At 44.0% G+C, this 22781-nt stretch overlaps 1 protein-coding gene across 4 annotated transcripts in view; it reads left to right on the top strand.

The window, feature by feature from the left end:
• RTN1 (reticulon 1) overlaps positions 1 to 22415 on the top strand; it is a 412417-nt gene extending 390002 nt beyond the window's left edge. For 3 of the 4 annotated variants that reach the window (XM_075531835.1, XM_075531836.1, XM_075531834.1), the window contains exons 5-10: positions 10294 to 10501; positions 12998 to 13136; positions 14995 to 15064; positions 16081 to 16127; positions 16213 to 16271; positions 20202 to 22413. In XM_075531835.1, the coding sequence (XP_075387950.1) occupies positions 10294 to 10501; positions 12998 to 13136; positions 14995 to 15064; positions 16081 to 16127; positions 16213 to 16271; positions 20202 to 20244 (566 nt within the window). In that variant the 3' untranslated portion in view covers positions 20245 to 22413. Of the gene's footprint in view, positions 1 to 10293; positions 10502 to 12997; positions 13137 to 14994; positions 15065 to 16080; positions 16128 to 16212; positions 16272 to 20201 lie in introns of all 4 variants that reach the window. The other variant, XM_075531833.1, reaches the window with a different exon arrangement.
• The last annotated feature ends 366 nt before the right edge of the window (positions 22416 to 22781 follow it).

The raw sequence follows: 22781 nt of genomic DNA on the forward strand, positions 1-22781 counted from the left end.
AGAGGGTGGGGGGAGATGTCGCACAGTGTAACATATGACAAAATAATAATAATTTATGAATGATGAAGGGTTCATGAGGTAGGGGGAGTGGAGAAGGAGGGTGAAAACGAGCAGCCGATATTAAGGGCTCAAGTAGAAGGCAAATGTTTTGAGAATGATGGCAACAAATGTACATATGTGCTTGACACAATGGATGGATGTATGGATTGTAATAAGAATTGTATGAGTCCCCAATAAAATGATAAAAAAATTATCAAGGGGACATGGGGAAGGGCGGGAGTGCAAGGGAGGGAGGGGGCAAAACAAGGAACTGATGTCAGGGCCTCAAGTAGAAAGAAAATGTTTTGAAAAAGATGATGAAAACATAGGTAAGCCTGTGTTTGGAGGAGCTGATGCCAGGGGCTTAAGTGGAGAGCAAATGTTTTGAGAATGATGAGGGTAATGAATGTACAAATGTGCTTTACACAATTGATGTATGTATGGATTGTGATAAGAGTTGCATGAGCCCCCAATAAAATGATTTTTTTAATTCACTCCTACAAAAAAAAAGAAAAAGAATCTTTGATCAAAATGATCAGTAATGCTGGCCAGATACCACCCAGTTCATCTGGTCTCATGACAGAGAAGACAGTGATTCATGGAGGTAATAGACACACTATCCACTGAAGCCACCACTTTTAACTACGATTCTAAATCCAAAAGGTACCAAGAGGGAAACCAAGTTTGACTAGATAGAACCATTCATCCTCATCATTCAGTTTGTGATATACTGTGTCCCCCCCCCCACTAAGTTTTATTGTTCTCAATCAGTTCACTTGGTAGGACACTGGATTGATACCGGGCATATATTTTGCGCTACTAATCAGGTCCCTCTTCAGTGTGTCAGAATTCTCCCCAAGTGAAACAGTAGCAGAATTTAAAATGCTGCCCAGAGAAGAGACCTGAAAGCAGTCCCCTGCCCCTTCTTTATAAACCGACCTAACTACTCAGTAAGGAAACAGTTCTTCAGGGTAGCCCATCCTGATAGTAGTTGGTTTGAAGCATTTATCAAATAGCCAGTCACCCCAGGGCACACAGAAGAAATTTCTACTTTAGCCACTGTAATGGAAAGATTTATCTTTTGAAAATGGCATTAGGTGGAAATAATTTTATATATACATAAAAGCAGACTAATATTTCCTTTTATTAAAATCAGTCTTTGCCTATATGTATGGTAGCACTAAACTATTATATAAATGTTACATTTATAAATTCCATCTCTACAGATTCTTAAAAGATAAAGTGAGGAAGCTGGTTTAGCTGGAGGATTTTTTAAATGAAAGAACATTCTTATTGTGCCAATAATATACTGAATATAGGTAGTCAGTTACTCAATGGGGAAAAAAATAGAGGGTCTCCTTTTACCACAAGTTAGGATCATTTTCAAGAAATCTTTATCCAAGTAATATCTCCAAGTTCTGAGAGACAATGTGACTCAATTATTTTTTCTAGACATGACACATGGACATTGTGAAAATTTCAATGTATGCAAGCAAAGGTTCAAAATAACACCTCAGTTCAACCAACGCACTGCCACCCAGGGTTGAGAAGTGTTAATATTTGATAAATATGGTTTCAGTTTCCTGTACAATAGAACATAAAGCTGGCAGAGTCGATCGGCCATGAAAATAATTTTTATAAAACAGGATTATATGTTAAATCTCCTCAGCCGACTGTGAGAGAAGTAAAGGACGATCAAGTGAGCACTGGCAGGATTGCTTACTTGCAGGTGCGTGTTTCTTTACTACCCGAGCGGCGTCTGCCTGCGAGTAAACGGGGAGCTGTGCCAATGGCGGTGGCGGCGTTGCAGGGGCCGTGTCTAGTGCGGTCTCATGGGGTGGAATCATTGTTTAATTCTATTGTGCTCTAACTTTTTTAAAAAGATTCACCGTGGATAAGAAAAATTGACCAAAAAGATTGCTCTTTGTCTTCAAACCTAGTGCTGAAACTAGTGCTACTCTCATTTCCATAATCCAATCGAGAACCAAAAAGAAAAAGAGGCTTGACTTGGTAGTTCGATGCAAATTAAATCCCATGTCAACATTCTAGAGAGAAAGTCATTTGCTGCAGTGCAAATGTTTTTGGTGTGGGGCTATACATATGTTTTACTTTACATTTGAATGTGCTCCAGAGCTGTATTTGCAAGTGGACGGAGTACAGCACATAACACTCAAAGTAGAAATGGCGAGGGCTCCCAAGGCAGCGGAAAATGCCTGTTTAGTTCATCTGGAAAAGAACTGTGAGACGCCTTACATAAATACACTTTGGGTCTCAGGAAGAAAGAAGGGAGAGGAAGATGAGCAGAGTAGGAGAAATCTTGCACCCTATGTCTATAGGCCTGCACAAATTTGGAGCAAAGAAAGGTGGTCTTTGGCTTCCTTCCACCTCTCCTGTGTCATACCTAGACACCTTTTAGTACTTTCACTTCTTGGTTTCTGAGTATTAGCATCTCCATCATTCCCCAGAGTCCATATTGTATAAATCTAAACAGGTTTATCCTCACAAACCATGTGCTCTAGGGTAAAAAAAAAACAAACACACCCAAACAAACAACCTCCCATCTGGTCAACAGGGCCATGGTTTCAAGTAGTGAAAATAATTATACCCTTTGGCTATGGATCAATCCTGGCATATGCACCATGGCCAGTGAACAGCTTTGGAGTGGCTCAGTGAAGAAGGTGGACCTGCTATCAGCTCTAAGGGATTTCTAAATTAGGGAGAACTACAGTTGCATTAGTTTGGCATGGCTAGTGTTGGAGCTTATCTTTCACGAATTTCATTCTAAGAAGCTGGTGTTTAAAACCATGCTATTAGAGAATACTATTTTAGGTGTATTCAATTATGCCATCCAGCAGTAGCTGCAGGGTATTCAGAAAGTTTATTAAAAATTCATGAATTTGAAAGATGGAACACCCACTAATATTTTATATATAAATACAATATAAGCATATCATGTAAACTATAATTATGCACCCTGACCATCATCATGATACAATAGCCTTAATTTTATTTTACTTATATTCCACCTGACCATCATTATTATACAATAAACTTAAATGTAATTTACTTATATTCCATCTGAGTCCAGAAAACGTTTCAGGTGACATTACATTTCAGTAGTGCTACTTTTTAAAAGCCAAATAGAAAACAACAACAGTGTGAGCAATCATCATGTAGATTGAGAGATGACACCAACATTCTAACTTAAACAATCACTGAGATGCATATGCTGTCCACTTTTAGTTACTCTTTTAGCCAGCTTCCAGTAATTGATGAGGAGCCTTGGTGTTACAGTGGGTTGAGTTGAACCCCTAATCTTGCGGTCAGTAGCCGAGGTAGACCACAGCTTAGCAGTCCCGTTGGAATCGACTCGATGGCAGTGAATTTTTGGAATAATTGATTACAATAATTGACTTCCTTGTGAAAATTTCTAGACTAGAAAAACATTGCATTTGGGCAGTGTGTCCAAGCATTGTTGCAACAGCCAGCTTCTTGGGTCGATTCTTCCTGGTGCAAACAAAATGTCACCACAGAAGGTTGGCCAGAGTAGATAGTAATAGCTTTCCCGTTTTCACCGTTCCATATTTTACCATAAAACAGGGACACCATGAGGAAAGTCAGAACCAATGACAAATCGAATGTTAAAAGATTTGTAAGAGCCCCCACTAAAATGATTGATAATAATACATTGAAAAAACAATGACAAGAACAGAACCAACCAAACCCACTGCCACTGAGGAGATTCCAGTCCTAAGCCTGTGCCAGGCAAGCTGCCGTGTGTTGTCGCTGAGGTTTGGAGCACATAGGTGAGATCACCAAAGCCCAGTCCATTTATCCAGTTGCTATGATACCCTTCAGAGCCTTTCACAAAGTACTCTTGTTTTTTAGCCAAATACCTCTAATATTTATCATTGGCAGGCAATATACATGTCCTACTAACTCAGCATAGTGAATCCATCCTCAACTGTTTAGGCTGTCACCTGGCCATTCTCCACTAGGAGGCTATTAGAAGAAGAAAGGGGCTTTCTGTCCTTCACAGTAGACCTGAAGACAAAGCCAAAACCACAGCCATTGCCTTGAAGTTAATTCTGAGTCATAGCACCCAGTAACACTGGAGTGGAACTGCCCCAAGGGTTTCCAAAACTCCAGTCTTGTGGGAGCTTCCTCCCACCAAGGAGGCTGCTAGGGGTGGGCCCCAACCTTTTGGTCAGCAGCTGAACGCTCAGCCATTGCCATTGCACCACCAGGATGCCTCACCTGTAGATTTCGTGGGGTAATTTGTTGCATATTTTTGTTATTTATTTTATTTATTATGATATCTTTTTTTTAATTATGATATCTTTTTAATATGTGTTCTAAGGAAACTTTATTCAAATGCTTGTTCATTTTTTTTCTGAATTGAGTACTATAAAGCTTCCTACTTGGGTTTTCACCACTGTAAGCAGAATTAAAATATGAAAAGCTCTCATTTGCATCACCTCCCACAACTCCCATGGGCTCACCAGAGTTTCAGGCCATGTGCCCCTGTTCTGACCACAAATAGCCGCTGCTATTCCCTGGCCCCTGGGTTCCCAGCTGCCCTTCTCAGCCTGGCATTATTCAACATATAATCAGTGTATAAAAGGGCCAATGAGATACGGTACGTTCGGTTTTGAACTAAGTCTTTGAAACCCAGTATCTACTTTCCATGGAGCAGAGGACCAGCGTGTTTCCGGCTCATCACTCCTGTCTTCGGTAGCTCAGGACTCCGTTCTTTCTACTTCTTTCTGTTCTTGCCCTTAACCTTCTTAGTGTCAAGAAGGTCTCTCGGCTCCTTTTCGACAAGATTTGAATGAATGTACCTCTTTGTTGTTCCCTCTTCTGTTTTCAGAGCATACCTGTTGCCGCAGGCACCTGTTCCTGTGTCTCTTCTTCCTTCACCTCTGAGAAGGAAGGGCTGCTTCTGCCCTTGCCCACCTTCTGCAAGATTTTCTTGCATCAGATAGCTCCTCTTTACAGAACCAGCCCTCCCTCTCTCTCCACTAATGTTCCCAGCCTTTGCCCACCTAAGGCGGTACTCGTTGCTTTTGCTCCCCGAGCTATAACTGAACTTACTTAACATCTTTGTTCGTAGTGGCTTACTTATTGGGCTGCTCAGTTGGGACCGGCAGTGAGGCTCTATGGAGAAAGCCGAGGCTTTTGCACTCACCAAGATCTATGGAAACCCAACGAGGCCCTTCTGCTCTGCCCTCTAGCTAGGGTCACTGTGAATCCAAATAAACTCAATGGCAGTGGGTTTTGTTTTATCACACGGTACTTCCCACCGGATGCCCGGCCCCTTACAACATGCATTCCATCCCCATTACTCCTAAAACTGCCCTCTCAGTTTTGAAGGATCTTCCAGCCTCCAAATCCGATGGTCCTTTCTCATGTCCATTTCCCTTGGCCTGTCTGCATCATTCTACACGGTGGCTGGCCCCTTCCTTTGGAACTGTCCTTCTGTTGAAGTACTCTGACCTACACTATTGTGATTCCCTTTCTACCACCCACAACTCTCATTTTATAGCCTCACGTATTCGTTAAAATATGTTCCTTAGCTGCCATTCCAATGGAGTTCGAGTCTATTCTCATGGCTTACATAATATTTCCATTGGGAGTATATAAATATGAATTTCAACCCCACAGATCAAATTACCTCCTATAAATATTCATCTGAGTACCATTGTATCTGATGTTGTTGGTCATTAATGCGAGACTGTTCTGGCAAAGTCTAAAAAGAAATAGAACTTCCCAGCTTAAAAAAATAAGATCTTAAAGCAAGTATGTACCCATAATAGTCTCTTCCATGGTTCTTATTCCATCTCTGCCCCAGGCCGTGTCAAAGTGCCTCTTTCTGGTGTCACTGTGCCCGCTTCTGTAGGTTTAAAAACATGTGACAGCTGTTCCCCAAACCAGTTCACCGCAGCTTCCCTATTTTTGTCCATGATACTCATCACTCCCTCACCAGGTTTGAAATGTTGCTTTCACCCTTAATTAGCTTTTACTTCTTTCTCTCACGGCTCGTTAGTCACCATCCTTGACAACTAATCATGATATTTCCCTTTCATTCCTCTAGCTTCTTAAGTTGTTCATCACATTCACAAGCCGTCCTGACCCACTGCTGCCCAGTCCAATCCAGCCAAAGCCACCCTTAGAGCAGAGTAGAACTGCCCCTGGGGTTTCCAAAACTGTCGTCTCTACGGAAGAAGAACGATACATCTTTCTCCCTCGGCCAGGGAGTCTGAACTCACAACCTTTGGGTTAGTTGTTGAGCGCTTGGCTGTTGACGGACCAGGACTCCTTCCAGAGGGCTTCAAAATGTAAAATGCTCAAGGAAATATCCCTTATTTAATTTTTATTTTCCCATGAACCTTTAAAGCTCCTCGTATCAATAAGCTCCTTTCTTACCAATTCAAGTACTAGCCAATTAATGTTGGCCACCTCCAACAGCACAAAATATATTGGCATTGATTCAACATTTTAAAAAATGGCCAGTCTTCCAAACTACATCTTAAATTCCTTAAAAGCAGGAAAAAAATGTTAGCCCTTCATTCCTGTGTCTACCAGAGATAATAGCTGATCCATAACTTCTTACTATTGTACAACTAATTTTCCCTTAACAAGTAGTGTTTCACTTTATATATCTAATTCCAAAACCACATTTACATAGAGTGTGGGTAGCTAGCCCCTAATTCACGTTTCATATAATTAATGTGTAGTGTGTAACAAAGAGAGGCAACCATTTTGTTTGGAAGAAGCATCAAATTTAGAATATGATCTTGCAGCTCCTGTTGTCTGAGCCCTGGGGCCATGTAGCTGCTTATTGGGCTGCTGATCTCGGTCAGTAGCTCGAAACCACCAGCAGCTCCTCAGGAGAAAGACCAGGCTTTCTACTCCCATAAAGAGTTCCAATCTTGGAAACTTACAGGGGCAGTTCTAGCCTGTCTATAGGGTCGCTATAAGCAACTCGTTGACTGAGTTTTTCTTTTTTTTGTTTGGCTCCCATTAACTAGTTAGAATGCAAGCTTGTTAACTGTTAGCGGACTCGTTTATTCAATCTAAAGGCGTTTACTCTAAGATTTTAAAAAGATAATGTATGAAGGTCTTTGACTATTTCCAAATCTGCTCACATAGCTTGTTACAAACTTACCGGAAGCAGCATCCTACTGTTTTAGGATACTTACTGATCCTTCCTTAGGCTTCTCAGCCTCACCAGGTGATGGAAAGATGCGCCGTGCACTGTTCCTTAGTGAACGCTCTCCTGTCGAGATTTCCTTCAGGGAACGCCTCACCTGCTGCCTGCCTACCACTGTGGGTGAACAGCAGATTAGAGACTCCGATGGCTGACCTGGAGGGCAGAGCATTTTCCCAAGGGCCAAGTCGTCTGTTAAGTGGGGAGCCACTTGACATGAACACATTACTGCCCCTTCTTTGCCTTGAATCTGAGTGTAGGGTCTCCCATGCACCTTCTTATTCAGAATGGATATGCGCTTGCCTTCTCTAGCATCAAATAGTCCCGCTTTCAGCACAGTCATGCTGGTCTGTAATGCATTTGCTTCCGGTGTGTCTGCCCAGTACGTTTGTGGGTGTCATAAAACAAAACAAAACAGGACTTATTTTTTAAATGATTTGTGTGGTTTTTAATTGTTTTTACAAATTTATTTTGATATCCCTGGCGCCCAGGGGTCCATGTAGAATAAAAAATTGCCTTGACAGTATGGAACAACAGCAAGGATGCATCAAATAAGTGAATGGAGGTGGACAGGGTCCTACTGCGGCGTGATGGTGCCCAGGCTTCGTTTTATTCTTGCTTTCCCTCCCCTGGTGCGAAGCAGAAAAATGGCCAGTCGGGCATCTGCAGAGATCTCTTGGCCTGTCTATCATCCACGCCTGGAGCCCCACGGGTTGCTTACTATTCTGTCTTCCAAAAGATCTTTGCTTAAAGAGGCTCATTTTTTCTGAGTCCTGTTCTCAGCCAAGGAGCTCTGGTGGCACAGGGGTTATGGGCTGGGCTGCTAAGCGCCAGGTCAGCAGTTCGAAACCACCAGCTGCTCCTCAGCAGAAAGATGAGACCTTCCACCCACACAGAGGCCAGTATGGACTGGAAGACGGTGAATGTGGTTGTTGCTTTTTTGGCTTGGTTCTTAACAAATTCTCCAAAAAGGAAAATCATCCAGTGAACTCATTCCGATGATATTGTTAACGAAAAGTCCCTCTTTAATGTGCTGTCTCATTGTAGGATGTTAGCATTAAATAACAATGAGGAGTTCTTTGAAGATAAATAGGCTTGTGCCAAAAGAATGAATTCCTAATGGAGAATATCGATCTGTGTGGCTGGCGGTGGGTGCCGCTGGGAGGGGAGGAGGCTTTTGGGCAGTCGGGCCTTTCCTTGGCCTGGAACCTACTTACAGGACCAGTCCGACTCAAAGAGGAAAACCTCTTGGTTACACCCCTCTCTGTGCTCATGATCCTCTCCTCTCCTCTGCTCGCCTTCCGCCCCACAGAAGTGTTGGAGGGGAAAGGGAACACATCTCTGGCCAACGAAGTAATTGCCTACTGGAGTCTTTGGGCATTAATGTCATCCATGGGGCAGGCTGGGGCCAGGGATGGGCAGAGATGGTGGAGAGAAAACATGGCCACACTCATAAGACTCCGGCTTCAGGTTGCTGGGCACATCCTCAGTCTATTAGAATAGAACCTAAGCCGCTCCAAGGCAAGTTGGCTCGAGAAAGGGTTTAATTCTCTGCAGCTTTCCTTTTGTCACTTTGATAGTCTCAGGGTTGTCACCAGGCTATGTGGTTTTTCATTCATGGAGGAGCCCAGGTGGATAATGGGGTACAAATGAGGCTGCTCAACATAAGGGCAGCAGTTTGAAACTGTCAGTTGCCCGGGTGGGGGAGAAGGATGAAGCTTTCTACTCCCCTAAAGATGTATCGTCTTAGCAACCTACAGGTACAGTTCTGCTCTGCCCTGGAGGGCCCTCCTGAGCCAGATTCGACGTAATGGCCGTGAGCTTGGTTCATTCAGCTAGTTGCGCACCCATGTGTGGTGGGAGCAGCTCCCACGCCCTGTCAGCTTGGTCCCCTCGGTTTCCCTTCGAGCCGAATGGCTGGTAGATTAATTCTGCATGCACACTGCCTCCACACGCCCTTCACAAGAAGCAATGTAAGAAAATGACACTTGTAATGAGTTGCACATCTCTTGCTCTTCCTGAAGATTGATCAGCAGAATGCTCATTGAAAGCCTAATCGAAGAAGGGTTTTGCGTACATTCTTCAAGGTTTTTTGCTCTTTTTTCATATCCGGGTGATGGGGATATTCTAAATTTTCACATTTTAGGGCCCCCTGGAAGCACCATGACTTTATTCTTTTGAATTTTGGTTTCTCAGTGGCATGACGGAAGTGATACCCATCATAAAATTTGCCCTCCAGGCTTTTGAGTCACAGGATGCAGGCAACAAGTCAGAATGAGCCAAATGGCCTGATCCAAACATCAACCTCAGAGTTCCTTCCGGGCACAGTTATTAGCCCTTTGGTTTTATTCTCATCTTGGTTGGCACTGCACCTGGCTCCAAGGACCTCTGGGGGCGTGCTGGTTACTAGTGGGCTGCAAACCATAAGGCCAGCAGTTCGAAACCACCTCTCTCTGGAGGAGCCGCTGAGGGTTTCTACTCCCCTAAAAAGCCTTGGAAACCCACAGGAGCAGTTCTACCCTGCTCTATAGGGTCACTATGATCTGCATCAGCTCGATGGCAGTGAGTTGGTTTTGTTTTGTGTGGGGTTGGTGTCTTGGTCGTGATGCCTTTGGAATTGACTGGGGTCTCAGGGGCCACCAGTCTCTTTCCATTGCTGAAGCCCCTTCTCAGAGGTGGGGCATTTGTGTCCCTGCGTTGCCACCAACGGGCTACCACGGAAACCAGAAATGACCTGCAGTGAAACAAGGTGCGCGCAGAATGAATGCCACGCTGAAAAGGGGACTTGGCAGGGGCCTCTGCATTTCCAGAGCGCGTCACAGCGGTGGGACGGGTGCAGCGCCGAGGGGCACCCAGAGAGATTTTCCCTGCCTGTAAATGTAAACGTCCTCGGGGTGGGAAAGACTCTTCCAACCGCAAGCGAGATGCCAGGGCGTGTCGGAACCGACCGCCAGGTGAGAACCTGGGGCGTGAGGAAGGCGTCAGCTGCGGGCCTGGTGGCGCCCGGGACTGAGCTGGGTCCCTGTCGTGTCCCCGCCCCGCAGCGATTGACCTGCTGTACTGGCGCGACATCAAGCAGACGGGGATCGTGTTCGGGAGCTGCCTGCTGCTGCTCTTCTCCCTGACCCAGTTCAGCGTCGTCAGCGTCGTGGCCTATCTGGCCCTGGCCGCGCTCTCCGCCACCATCAGTTTCCGCATCTACAAGTCGGTCTTACAAGCCGTGCAGAAGACCGACGAGGGCCACCCTTTCAAGTGAGTGGCCCCGCTCCCCCAGCCCTGCTTGTGCTCTCTCTCTCTCTCTCTCTCTCTCTCTCTCTCTCTCTCTCTCTCTCTCTGAATTTCCAGTGGGGGGTGGGGGTGGGGAGGAGTCTCCATTATCCCTATTCTAATGCAGATTGCTTTTTGGATGTTAATATTTCAAATACTCCTACAACAATGGAATCCACATGCCATTCTAGATGGTCAACGCTTTATCATTTAAACTTTGGTTCTCCACCTACCTAATGCGGTGACCCTCTAATACAGTTCCTCATGTGGTGGTGAAACCACCCCCACCATAAAATTATTTTCATTGCTACTTCATAACTACAATTTTGCTAGTTATGAATCAGGCAACCCCTGTGAAAGGGTCGTTCGACCCCAAAGGGGTTGCGACCCACAGGTTGAGAACCACTGCATTTTAAAGTGTTTCATCCTCCACTCTGAGGAAGGCCGAGCAGGCATGAGAACACCTTTTCACAGGTTTCCGAGCACTGAAGCTACTTGCCCACGTTCACGTGGTCAGAGAAGATCACAGCGCCAGGACATGGGGTATTTTGATTGACATGCCCTCTCTGGGTCCTAGAGGGCCACACTTCAAGAGTGCAAGGTTTGGGGACAGCCTCCTAGGGTACCCTCCTGCATTTTCACCATGAAGAAATGTGAGGACGAACACAGAAGAGGAAGCAAGATCTCAGAGGCAATGTACTAGGAGAATTCATAAAATGTGGGCCGGGGCACTGATGGCATTGCTGCCTTGACTCCATGCGCCCCGGGTGCTTGGCATTCTCTGCCAGTGTCACCCCTTGCCTCCAATGCTGGTGTGTGTCCTCACTTCCTTTAGCCAAGGGACAGTTTCTAAGTCCCCCCAAACAGACAGAAGTGATGCTGTTGAATCACTCTGGGCCAGCCTCAGTCCCTCACTCACAGTTCCTCTGAGTCTTACCTGGCCCCCTCTTCCCCTCACTGGATCAAGGTCTGCGCAAGGTCAGACTCCTGCAAAGGGGAAAAGACACCTATTTGTGGGAACAAGGGCCATGGACCAGACTCCCTCCCGAGTTTCTGGTTCCTGGACTGAAGGTAAAAGACAATCATAGTCGGAGCATCCTTGACCTTGGGATGGATTTGGCCTTATAGTTTGCTGTTTAATGGACCTTCTGGGCTACAGCTTGGCTGCACAAGTTCCCGTCTCCACACATGAGAAGGGCTGCAGAAGTGGAGTATCATCTCTCCCAGACCTTCCTCCTCTAGAGGCCTCAGCTACGGCCAGAGTCTGCCCCTTGAGTGTCCTCTGCTACTCACATCTGTGCTTTTAGTCATTCAAGCAAGGCCTGTTTCGCACATGTTCTTGGTCCCCGAGCCTATTATGTAAATGGGAGCGCTTATTTCCCATGGGGCTCCTATCTCCAAGTACCCAGGTAGAGGAATAAGGCTCTAACAATGAGTCGGCAGTGAGTTCAAAGGCCTTATTTTCCCTATAGAGAAAAATTTGAAATTTAAAACTGCTTTGACATATTGATCCGATTGAAAGGAATATCTGACTCAGAGTACTTCTTGAACCAAAACACACCATCTACACAGATCAGTCTTTTTCGATGCTATTAAAGGAGAGGGAACCCAAATCAATTAAACATGAACTCCCTAAAACACAGACCAGACTCTGCTTGGCCCATTTCAGCCCAATTCCCAGAGCGAGGTAAGCATTGGAAGGACAGTAGGACGTCTTCAAGGTAGACATCTGCGTGTGTGAAAGAGTCGAGGGGGTCCTGAAAGAAGGGGGGAAGGAGAGATCCAGGGGAGGATGGACATCTGTGGGTGAGCATGGGATGATGGGATGATGCTGAGCTAGACTGACTGGAAGATATTTAGAGAGCCTGGTTTGTTCACTCAAAGGTTAAAAGTAATCCTTTGGACAAAAGTTTAAAAACATGTAGTTACTAAATAGAACCAATGAGCACTTTAACATGTCCCAGATCATTGGAGTTTTCTGTGCTCTCTAAATGGAAACTGTAAGTAAATTGCAGAGTCTGAGCATGGACTCTTCAAGGCTTCATGAGCAACAAGAACTGGCAGTGAGGGTTTTCAGATAGTTCCCTTATCTAAAAGATTCCTCTGCAGGCAACCAAGAGAAGCGGCACCTTTTTGATTGCTTAGTGGACCAGGGAAGAATGAAGAATTCAGCAAATAGGCTACTTTGAGCTGCCTTTTCTCTGACCCTAGCAGGTTTCACACTGTGAAACGATCACTTCCACTGTATTTTGTCACAATGCCCCAGTAAGAGCCACGATCCTGTGTTCCCAGTGTCCCGGAAAGGGGGTGGTGGTGGTGGTTATAAGGAGCTCTTTGTCCCACGTGGCTGTATACACCCCTCCAGCTTCCATCCTCCAAGCGAGAGAAGGAACGAACGCTTAGGGGGTTGTGGTACCTGGTGCAGCCGGGCTGCTCTGTGACTCCTCCCCTGGGTTCTCTGGGGCACGGGTGTGTTGACAGAACCTACTTGGAGCTGGAGATCACCCTTTCTCAGGAGCAGATTCAGAAGTACACGGACTGCCTGCAGTTCTACGTGAACAACACGCTGAAGGAGCTCAGGAGGCTGTTCCTGGTCCAGGACCTGGTGGATTCCCTAAAAGTATGATTGCTTCCCCCATTCGCTTTCCAGCCTTGATTTTATGTTTCTCACCAAGGACGTATCTGATGAGCCACCTTGGAATAAAGAGAAGGAAGTGCTAATCGGGTACCAGCATTAGAAACCCCTCAGCTTTGTGGCACGCTGGGATCATTTATTTTAATCCCCTCGTTTTATAGACAACCGAGCTCCATGCTCAAGAGAGTTTAAGACACGTGTCCAAGGTTGTCCAGAGAGTTACCGAAAGAGCCAGGATCAAACCTGGCTCACAGAGCCTCTCTAGTGCTGCATTTTGATACCACACCAGGTTGTCTCTTCTTACCATTTTTAATTCCTTGGGAGGAGCTGATAGCAAGAGCTCAAGTAGAAAGAACATGTTTTGAAAATGATGATGGCAACAAATGTACAAATGTGCTTGACACAATGGATGGATGGATGGATGGATGGATGGATGGATGGATGGATGGATGGATGGATGGATGGACGGTGATAAGAGCTGTACAAGCCTCCAATGAAATGATTTTAAAAATTGAAAAAAAATTCCTTCAGCAATTAGAACAATTAATTTTAAAATTAAAATATTATTTGGGGGATACAAAACAAAAATGTGGAGGGATTTTGTTTGTTTCCTCGAAAGAATCTCTGAGTTCTGCTAAAATACAAGAACTCAAAGCATCCCTGAACTGTTTCCACCTACAGGCTGAATGATCTGCAGGGCTAAGGTGTGACAGCTCTAGTACTCAGCTAGCTCTGGGGCACTGATATTTTATTCCTAGTGCTTGTATGACTGCAGAGGGTTTCTTTGGGCAGGCTTCCTCATCTCCCATTGATTCACATGTCAAATGAAAGTCAGTCGATCATGATTCGGCATGGCCAGGAACAGGTGGGAAAAGCCCCCACAAGATTGTAGGGACTTTTTGGTGCCCTCCGAGTACTTTGTGCACACCTGGGCAGGACTCTCGGACACAGGAGCTGCCTGTTTGAGAGAACCAAAAATGCCACTGCCATTGAGTTGATCCTGACTCATAGTAACCCTCTGAAGGGTTTCCAACGCTTGGTAAATCTTGATGGAAGCCCATAGCTTCGCCTTTCTCTCATAGAGCAATGCCCTGCTCACCTGACAGCATCACCAGACCTCCCTGAAAGGCAGAGAGACAAGTGAAAAAAGTGGGCTTGACCCATAGGGCATTATTGGAATATGCCCAATAGTATTAACAAGAGATGCCAAGGAAATTATACTTACTTGCCCTAATACTTTTAAGGTAACATTTCTGTTAGTGTTTGTAATGAAAAGTCATGGACTAGATGCAGGGTTAATAAACCTTTTTTGTAAAGGACCAGATTAAAAATGTCTTCACTTTTGTGAACCATAGTCCCTGTTACAACTACTTAACTTGGCCATTCTAACCTGAAAGTAGCCAAAGGCAATCAGTAAATGAAAGACCATGTTGGGTTCCAATAAAACTTTATCAATACTGAACATTGAATTTCATGTTTTTGCCCATCTCAGCATATTCTTCTTGGTTTTTTTATTTTTGGGGGGGGCCACTCTAAAATGTAAAAACTATTTTTAATGTGATTGTTCCACACACAAACAGGACAGGGCCATCGTTTGCTCACCCTGGACTAGGTTATTTCATTTGGTCTCCCAAATTACCTAACAGATTCACAGGTGTCCAGGAAACGTGGGGGGTGGAGCCTCTTTGGGATGATTCTCGATGAGCTTGAAATGCTTTATTGCTCTTATATTTTCTTTCAAACTTATGTCTTCTGACTCCTAATTCAATCGTAAGAGTCCATGAGAATTGACTTTTGAAGGCGCTGCAGTTTCAGGGGCTCTGATAACCCTTTCCTTCTTCAGTTTGCAGTGCTGATGTGGCTCCTGACGTACGTGGGCGCTCTCTTCAATGGCCTGACCCTGCTGCTCATGGGTAAACACCAACAGGAAGGAGCCTCTCATATCTTGTTTCATACCTGCAGTGAACATGATGCTTCCGAGGCTGGTAGCTTTTGGGTTGGTTTGGTAGATCCCAGGCACTAATGCCACAGCTATCCCTGGGGACAGACCACTTCCCTTCTCATCACAGTTGAAATTACAGAGTATAATACTAATGAATGTATTATTCTGAAAATTGTTTGCTTTTCTTCAACCATGAATGGTTCTAGTTGGCTTCTAATAGATGCTCATTTACGATGGCAGCTATAGATAGAGATTAATTTTCATTTGGGAGAGCATGTTATTCAAGGACTGGTGACATAATATCCAAACAGGGTGTGTTAGACAGGGTTCTCTAGAGAGCCAAAACTAGATTGCTAGTAATTATATTTTTTTAAATAAAGATAGATATATAACACAAGAAATGAACTATTAAATTATATACAGATAGATAGGTAGATAATCCAAGAAATTAACAGTTAAATTGTAAATTATAAAGCAGTGAGACACTAGCAGTCCTTTAAGTCTTGATAGCCGCCAGTCCCTTTTCTGTAGAGAGAGCTGGGCTATATCTACCCAGGCAGCAAACAGCAAGGCAGGTCACCAACTGTCGGTCCCCAGCTCCAGAGATGAACATTCCAATCGTGTGGGCTTAAAGGGACCTTAACTTACAGCAACACAGTCCACAGGCTAGGTGTCCCACAGGTAGTGTACCCTTTAAATTGAGGCACAGAACTAGGAAGGCGAGGCTCACCAAGCCATTTATCTCTCCACCCTTCAATTAATCCTACTTGTGTTTATCAGCCAGGCTGGCATAATAAATTATCACACAGGGCCTAGTTTCATTTAATTTTCTTGTGAGCTAGCCTGTCATTTCCCCCCCCTAGAATGATGATAATTATAACTAATGCTAGAATAGATATTATATTACAACTATATAAAATATGCCCATAAACGTGTTCTTATTGATACCTCTCCGAATTGTAATACTGTGTTTATTTTTCATCCTAGCTGTGGTGTCAATGTTTACTCTACCTGTAGTGTATGTTAAACACCAGGTAAGTGCCATGTGATGTCAAATGTTCATGTTCAATTTGGGCCCGGTGGCCTTTGGGTGTGCTGATGGTTTCTTTCTCTCTGCAGGCACAGATTGACCAATATCTGGGACTTGTGAGGAATCACATAAATGCGATTGTGGCAAAGTAAGTTTTGTAGTGTGATTCATAAACCCAAATCCAAACCCACCGCCATCAAGTCGATTCTCGTAGCAATCTTTTCTCAGGTAACAGAGGCTCTTAAACTTCATGGGAGCCGGCAGCCTCATTTTTCTCTCAAGGAGCAACTGGTGGGTTTGAAGCACTGATCTTTAGGTTACTGGTCCAATGCTTACCTGATGGCACCATTTTAAATAGAAGGGATTAGTTCAGGCAGGCATTTGGGTGGATGGGGTATAGGGGTCGTAAAACAGGAGCAAAATAATAGGTTGACCTCCCTTAAGTTATGTAGTCATTCTCTTTCCAATTATACTACATCAGAAAATAAGTATAATTTTAAAACTCTCAATTAACAAAATATTCAGTGAATTATTTCCGGTATCATGGTGAATGGGTCTAGTAAAGAGATTAAGGTTTCCTTGGGGACTGGCCCATGTCCAAGAACATGATTGGCTGGTAGGAAGAAGGAAGCTTGATTTGGAAAAAATGAAATTTATGTGCAAGAATGTAACTGAAATGAGAACAAGTGAACAAACACCAATTCTTTACATAATGCATATTATACTATTTTAAACCTTTAAAATAGTAGCCTAAAAGCTTGAAATGTTTAAGTATCTATAAAAGTTTTATTACCTAAATATTTTTAAATATTGCACCCCAACAAGCATCAGACGATAGGGCCTACTACGCAAGGCACGACACATTGAAGGACAGCATCACATTTACTGTCGAAAAGAACACTTCCAAGATCAATCCTGAAGTACAGCATTGTCTGTGATAGGCTGATACTCGATGAAACTGAAGATATTTACCAACTTCTGAACTTGAAATTGATCAGACATGGCATCAAATTGCATTGATAATTACTGGTATTCCTGGTGATTGGAATGTAAATGTTAAAAACAAAGACGGAACAGTAGTTAGAAAATATGTCTTGGTGATAGAAATTATGTGAGATCACATGATAGAATATTGCAAGGCCTTTGACTTATTGTGGCAGTTCCATTATCTCCTGTCAACTTGCAAAAGGGTGGGATCTAGCCTGTCAATCAGCTATAGCCAATGAGGCCTCTGTATGGGCATGGCCTTCTCCTGAGGATTCTGGGAACTTCTGTATTCCCCCTGGGAGGCGGTAGACTCACTCTGCTTCGGATTCCTGATGACACGACACATGGGGCTTCGCTACAGCCCTGGAGCTGGAGGAGCCACGTGGAGACCTACACCAGCACTGGATCCACAAGACTTTCCACCCACTGGCCTGTGATCTTCCTGTATTTGGCTTCATTGCATGCGTTGCACGAATCTGAAGAGGACTTTATAGATTGGTATTGGACATATAGGCTATTATCGGACATATGGACTTGATCTAGATTGGGCTGGGATGTTTTCTCAATATATAATTTCTCTTTTATATAAAGCCCTTTCTTTTTTCTTTTTAAAATCATTTTACTGGGGTCTTGTACCACTCTTATCACAATCCATACATATATATCCTGTGTCAAGCACATTTGTATACTTTTTGCCATCATTTTCAAAACATTTTCTTTCTACTTGAATCCTTGGTATCAACTCCTTATTTCCCCCTCCTCCCCGCCCACCTTCCCTCACGATAATTTATAAATTATTATTTTGTCATGTCTTGTACTGTCTGATGTCTTCCTCACCAACTTTTCTGTTGTCTGTCCCCCAGGGAGGGGTTATACATAGATCCTTGTGATCGAGTCCCCCTTTCCACCCCACCTTCCCATTCCCCTCCTGGTATGGCCACTCTCATTATGGGTCCTGAGGGGTTTATCTGTCCTGGATTCCCTTTGTTTCCAGTTCTCATCTGTATCAGTGTCTAGCTAGATTTGTAAGGTAGAATTGGGATCATGATAGTGCAGGGGGGAGGAAACATTAAAGAACTAGAGGAAAGTTGTATGTTTCCTCCTTGCTACACTGCACCCTGACTGGCTTGTCTCCTCCCCGAGATCCTTCTGTCAGGGGATGTCCAGTTGCCTACAAATGGGCTTTGGGTCTCCGCTCCACACTCCCCCTCATTCACAATGATGTGATTTTTTTTGTTCTTTGATGCATGATACCTGATCCTATCGATACCTCATGATCACACAGACTGGTATCTTCAAGCCTTTAAGACCCCAGATGCTGTATCTTTTGGTAGCTGGGCACCATCAGCTTTCTTCACCACATTTGCCTATGCACCTGCTTTGTTTTCAGTGATCATGTTGGGAAGGTGAGCGTCATGGAATGCCAGTTTAATAGAACAAAGTATTCTTGTATTGAGGGAGTACTTGAGTAGAAGCCCAAAGTCGATCTACTACCTTAATACAAAACCTATAAATATATGCACATAGATCTATTTCCCCATTCTCATATATAAATATATTCACATATGTACATGCCTTTATTTAGACCTCTATCAATGCCCTTTGCCTCCTAGTTCTTTCCTCTATTTACTTTTACTTTTCTCGTCCCACCATCATGCTCAGTCTTCATTCGGGTTTCAGTAATTCCCTCGGTTACATTGCCCTTGATCAAGCCCTACCAGGCCTCCTACACCCTCCTCGCCATGGATTTTGATCACCTGTTGTTCCCATAAAGCTCTTTCTTAATACACAGTGTTTTTGAGTTTGTTTCCTAGTCAACCCAGACTCACACACGTATTACTTGGAATTAATTATTCTTCCAACCACATCAATGGTGGCTGTACAGCTCCATGAGAGCCAAAGTACAACCCTGGGTACTCCATTTGAATTGCGAGACTATTTCAAGAATACATTTGACTCGTTGAACACCCATGACTTAGGAGCAGACTCGTCGTTTGATGACCGCAAGGGTGCCATACACGAAGAAAGAAGAAGGTCGTTAAAGCACACACACACACACACACACACACAACAAAAAAGAAAACTCCGAAGTGGATGCAGAAAGGACTCTAAAACTTGCTCTGGATTGCAGACTCTCTAGAGCACGTGGAAGAACTGATGGAGTGACGAACTCAATAGAAGATCTCAAACTGGTCCAACTGGAAAGGGAAGGTCATCCTAGCAGTCTGTAAGCTGGAAGAATTCAAGGGAAAAACCAGGTCTTCGGTTTCAGTATTGAAGGACTCTAGACAAAATACGGAATGATCGAGGAAGTATCAAATGAAAATGGAAGAAATACACAGAGGCACTGCGCCCAAAATGATTAGTCAGTGTTTACCATGTCAGGAGGTTGCATGTGAATATAATGTCCACACTGCACTGCAGGCACTGGTGAAACCAGGCTCCGGGAATTCACAGGAAGCCACCTGAGATGTTTTAACAAATGTATGCAGCAAACAACCCTGTTTAGGCCGATGGCCTAACGTAATTACTAAGAATAGTACCTTTGTTCTCACTGAGAAGTGCCTCGGGTTGTTTAATTGATGGTCACCCTAACTATGCCACAGGAACTCTGATAGCATAGTGGGTTATGTATTGGGCTGCTAACCACAAGGTCAGCGGTTCAAAATCACCAGCTGCCCTTAGAAGCAAATTGAGATTTTTTAGCCCCATGAAGAGTTATCATCTTAGAAGCCCTCAGGACAGTTCTCTGTTCTATTGGGTTCCTGTAAACTGGAATTGCGTCCATGGCAGGGAGCTTAGTGTCTGGTTTTGGTTTTGTCGCAGCTTCTGTGATCTGGAAAGAAGTCGTCAGGCTTCTCTAAAAAGTCTTCATCTGAAAAAGCGGGACTTTCAGAAAGCAGTCACTACTGCTATTCCGTACCGTGCTTTCTTCTTCCTACCGTACGGCAAACGGGTGCAGACATCCACACATAAAGACTACAAGGCCTTCTCAAGTACTGAGCTGCGTGGTTCAGCAACAGATAATAAGCACATACAATGCTTGCTAAGATTTCCTTAATTACCACCTTTTGATATTATGTCTTTTCAGGATTCAGGCTAAAATCCCAGGCGCCAAAAGGCACACCGAGTAGGCGGATCTCCCCCTGGGCTCTGGGCGCGAAGAGGAATGTCTGCAGCAGTGGCAGCGCTATGTCACTCAGTACTGCACATGGACCGCCCCCCCTCCCCGCTGTCCCGCCCCCAGTACCATCATTTTAGAGACAAACTGTAAAACAGCTGTTTGAGGCTGTTTCTGTACCCTTAGGATATTTGAGTCATTTGTGTCAAGCACTGAACTATAGAGACAAGTGTATTAGACGTGGTTTTTATTTCGTGTTGCTTAAAAAAAAAGTGCATGATGGCGAGAGCTCAAGATACCCCCTCCTTTGGTGTTCTCCCCCTCCTCTCTGCGATGCTTCTGTAGCTTCTAACGTTCTCTGTGGCTAGGCCTTTCCTGAGTGCATTGATGCGATGGTGGAAATTGCTTATATGTCTCTGGGTTGCTGGTTGGATTACTCTTTAATAACAATATATATAGACTTGTAGGCTGATGTTCTAGTGTTTTTCCAACACACACGGTGTAAAAGTAAAATCCATCAACCGTACTCATGGTTATCAGTTTTGTATCACTGACATAAATAAATAACGAAATCAATGAACAAACCACAAACAGACACACAGTACTTCTGTTGTATGGGATCGACAGGCTGACTGACATGTATGGTAACTGAAAGATTGCCAGCTTGTTCACTTTATTACGGTTTGTATTACTTTCTCTGTAGTTCCTAATGGACTGAATCATGGACTCTGGATATTTGCACTTATGTACTTGATACTGAATGCATAAATAAATGTCACTAAATGTACAAAGTTCTCCCTCCGCGTGCTTTCACGGGAAAATGCAAGCTCATGACGCTCCAGGAAGGTTGACACCAAATGCTCACTCCCCTCTTGTCTCCAGGACCCCCGGGTCTCACCCCAACCTGGTGCATGACTTCTCTAGCCTCATCATATAAATCACTGAGCTCCAGTTACACTTTTATTTCATCGATAGGGCCAAAAGTCAAATATTAATAGAGACGTGAATGAAAATAGTAAAAATGGAAGATATAAAAGTAATGGGAGAAAAATTAATAATGACCAACCAAAAGCTACCTTTGTCCCCTCCTATCCTTGAGTCCGATAAACATCTACAGATCATTCTTCTGCACAAAGTGCTGCGAGGATCACAAGGATTTGTCCAAGAAATTTCCCATCTTGAGAAGCATGGTAGGCAAATCGTTGTGTGTTTTCCAGGTTATTCTAACTCATGGTGGCCCTATAAGGCAGGTAAGAACTATAGCTATGTGATAATACTAATAAAATATGAAAACTTATTGCCATCAAGTTGATTCTGACTCACAGCAGTCCTACAGAGTAGATATAACTGCCCCTTTGGGTCGCAGGGGCTGTAAACCTTTACTGGAGCAGCCAGCCCCGTCCTTCTCTCACGGAGCACCTGGTAGGTTCAAACTTCTGACCTCGTGGTTAGTATTCCAACACACACCCATTACGCCACCAAGAATAATAAGAGCTCTAAAACATGACTAGAGCAACAAGAGACGGTATTCTCAGGGAGGTGACCTTTGGCCTAGGTCTTGGTTTGGCTTTTGCTAGATAAAGAAATTTCACCCCCAATGAATAAAGAACGTGTGCTGGGTGCTAAGTTATCTCACTGCATGTCATATGCAGAGAATGGTGAGGATGAATGGGTTGGGTGTGAGCGGCTTGGCCTGAGAACAGTAGTGCCAGGTAAGGGGAAATGAGTCGAGAATATAGGAGGACTCCTTGAGGAAGAAGCGTGAATACCAAACCCAAGGAATTTAGACTGTGCAACGAGGGTGCAAGATAATGGATTAGAAGAATACAAGATACAATCTTACATAGCTCCATAGGAACAAGTCATTCTGACAAACAGAAGTAAATCGCAGTGGGCTTACTAGAGTAGTACAGTGAGACAAGAAAAGAGATGTCTGTCTGTCCGTGATTAGCCCAACATGCTAAACATGGGCAGGGGATCACTAGGAGAGAGGGTGGGATGTGATTCAACTAGAACTGGGGATTGCCTGCACATGGGCTCAGAAGACCAGGGCTGACCCTCACAGTGAATCGCTCCTTTAGTTTCTCTCCCTACGCTTCTTGCTTGCTTCACCAGCCAGCTGATCTGAGAACAGGCAACAACACTTTCTAGGATAAAGAGCTCATAAGAACTGGTTTGAGGAAGATAAGAAGCTATTTTTGTGATTATTAGGATGTTGTTCTGTGCTTTTTAGTCTCGAGCCTTTTAAATAAAGTTTGTGGCCGGTTTTTGGTGTTTCGTTGTTGTTTGTTTTGTTTTTCCTTCTCTAAATAAATTTATTGTGTATAATTAATCTCTTTCCGAAGCTACTTTTGCAGTTTTCTCCCTCAGATCTGGCTGAATTGTTTTCACCAGCAGCTGCTAATTAAGTGGCTATAACTAGGAATTCCATTTGCGGGCATGCTGACAAGATTATAGTTACGAATGTAGGATTTTAACAACTGGAACAGGGGACAGGGAATATCTTGCTTCTACAGGAAGATTGATGGGAAAATGTGAAAGCAGAACAGA

The sequence above is a fragment of the Tenrec ecaudatus genome, chromosome 14, assembly GCF_050624435.1.
Source record: "Tenrec ecaudatus isolate mTenEca1 chromosome 14, mTenEca1.hap1, whole genome shotgun sequence".
In the NCBI taxonomy this organism is placed as follows: domain Eukaryota; kingdom Metazoa; phylum Chordata; class Mammalia; order Afrosoricida; family Tenrecidae; genus Tenrec; species Tenrec ecaudatus.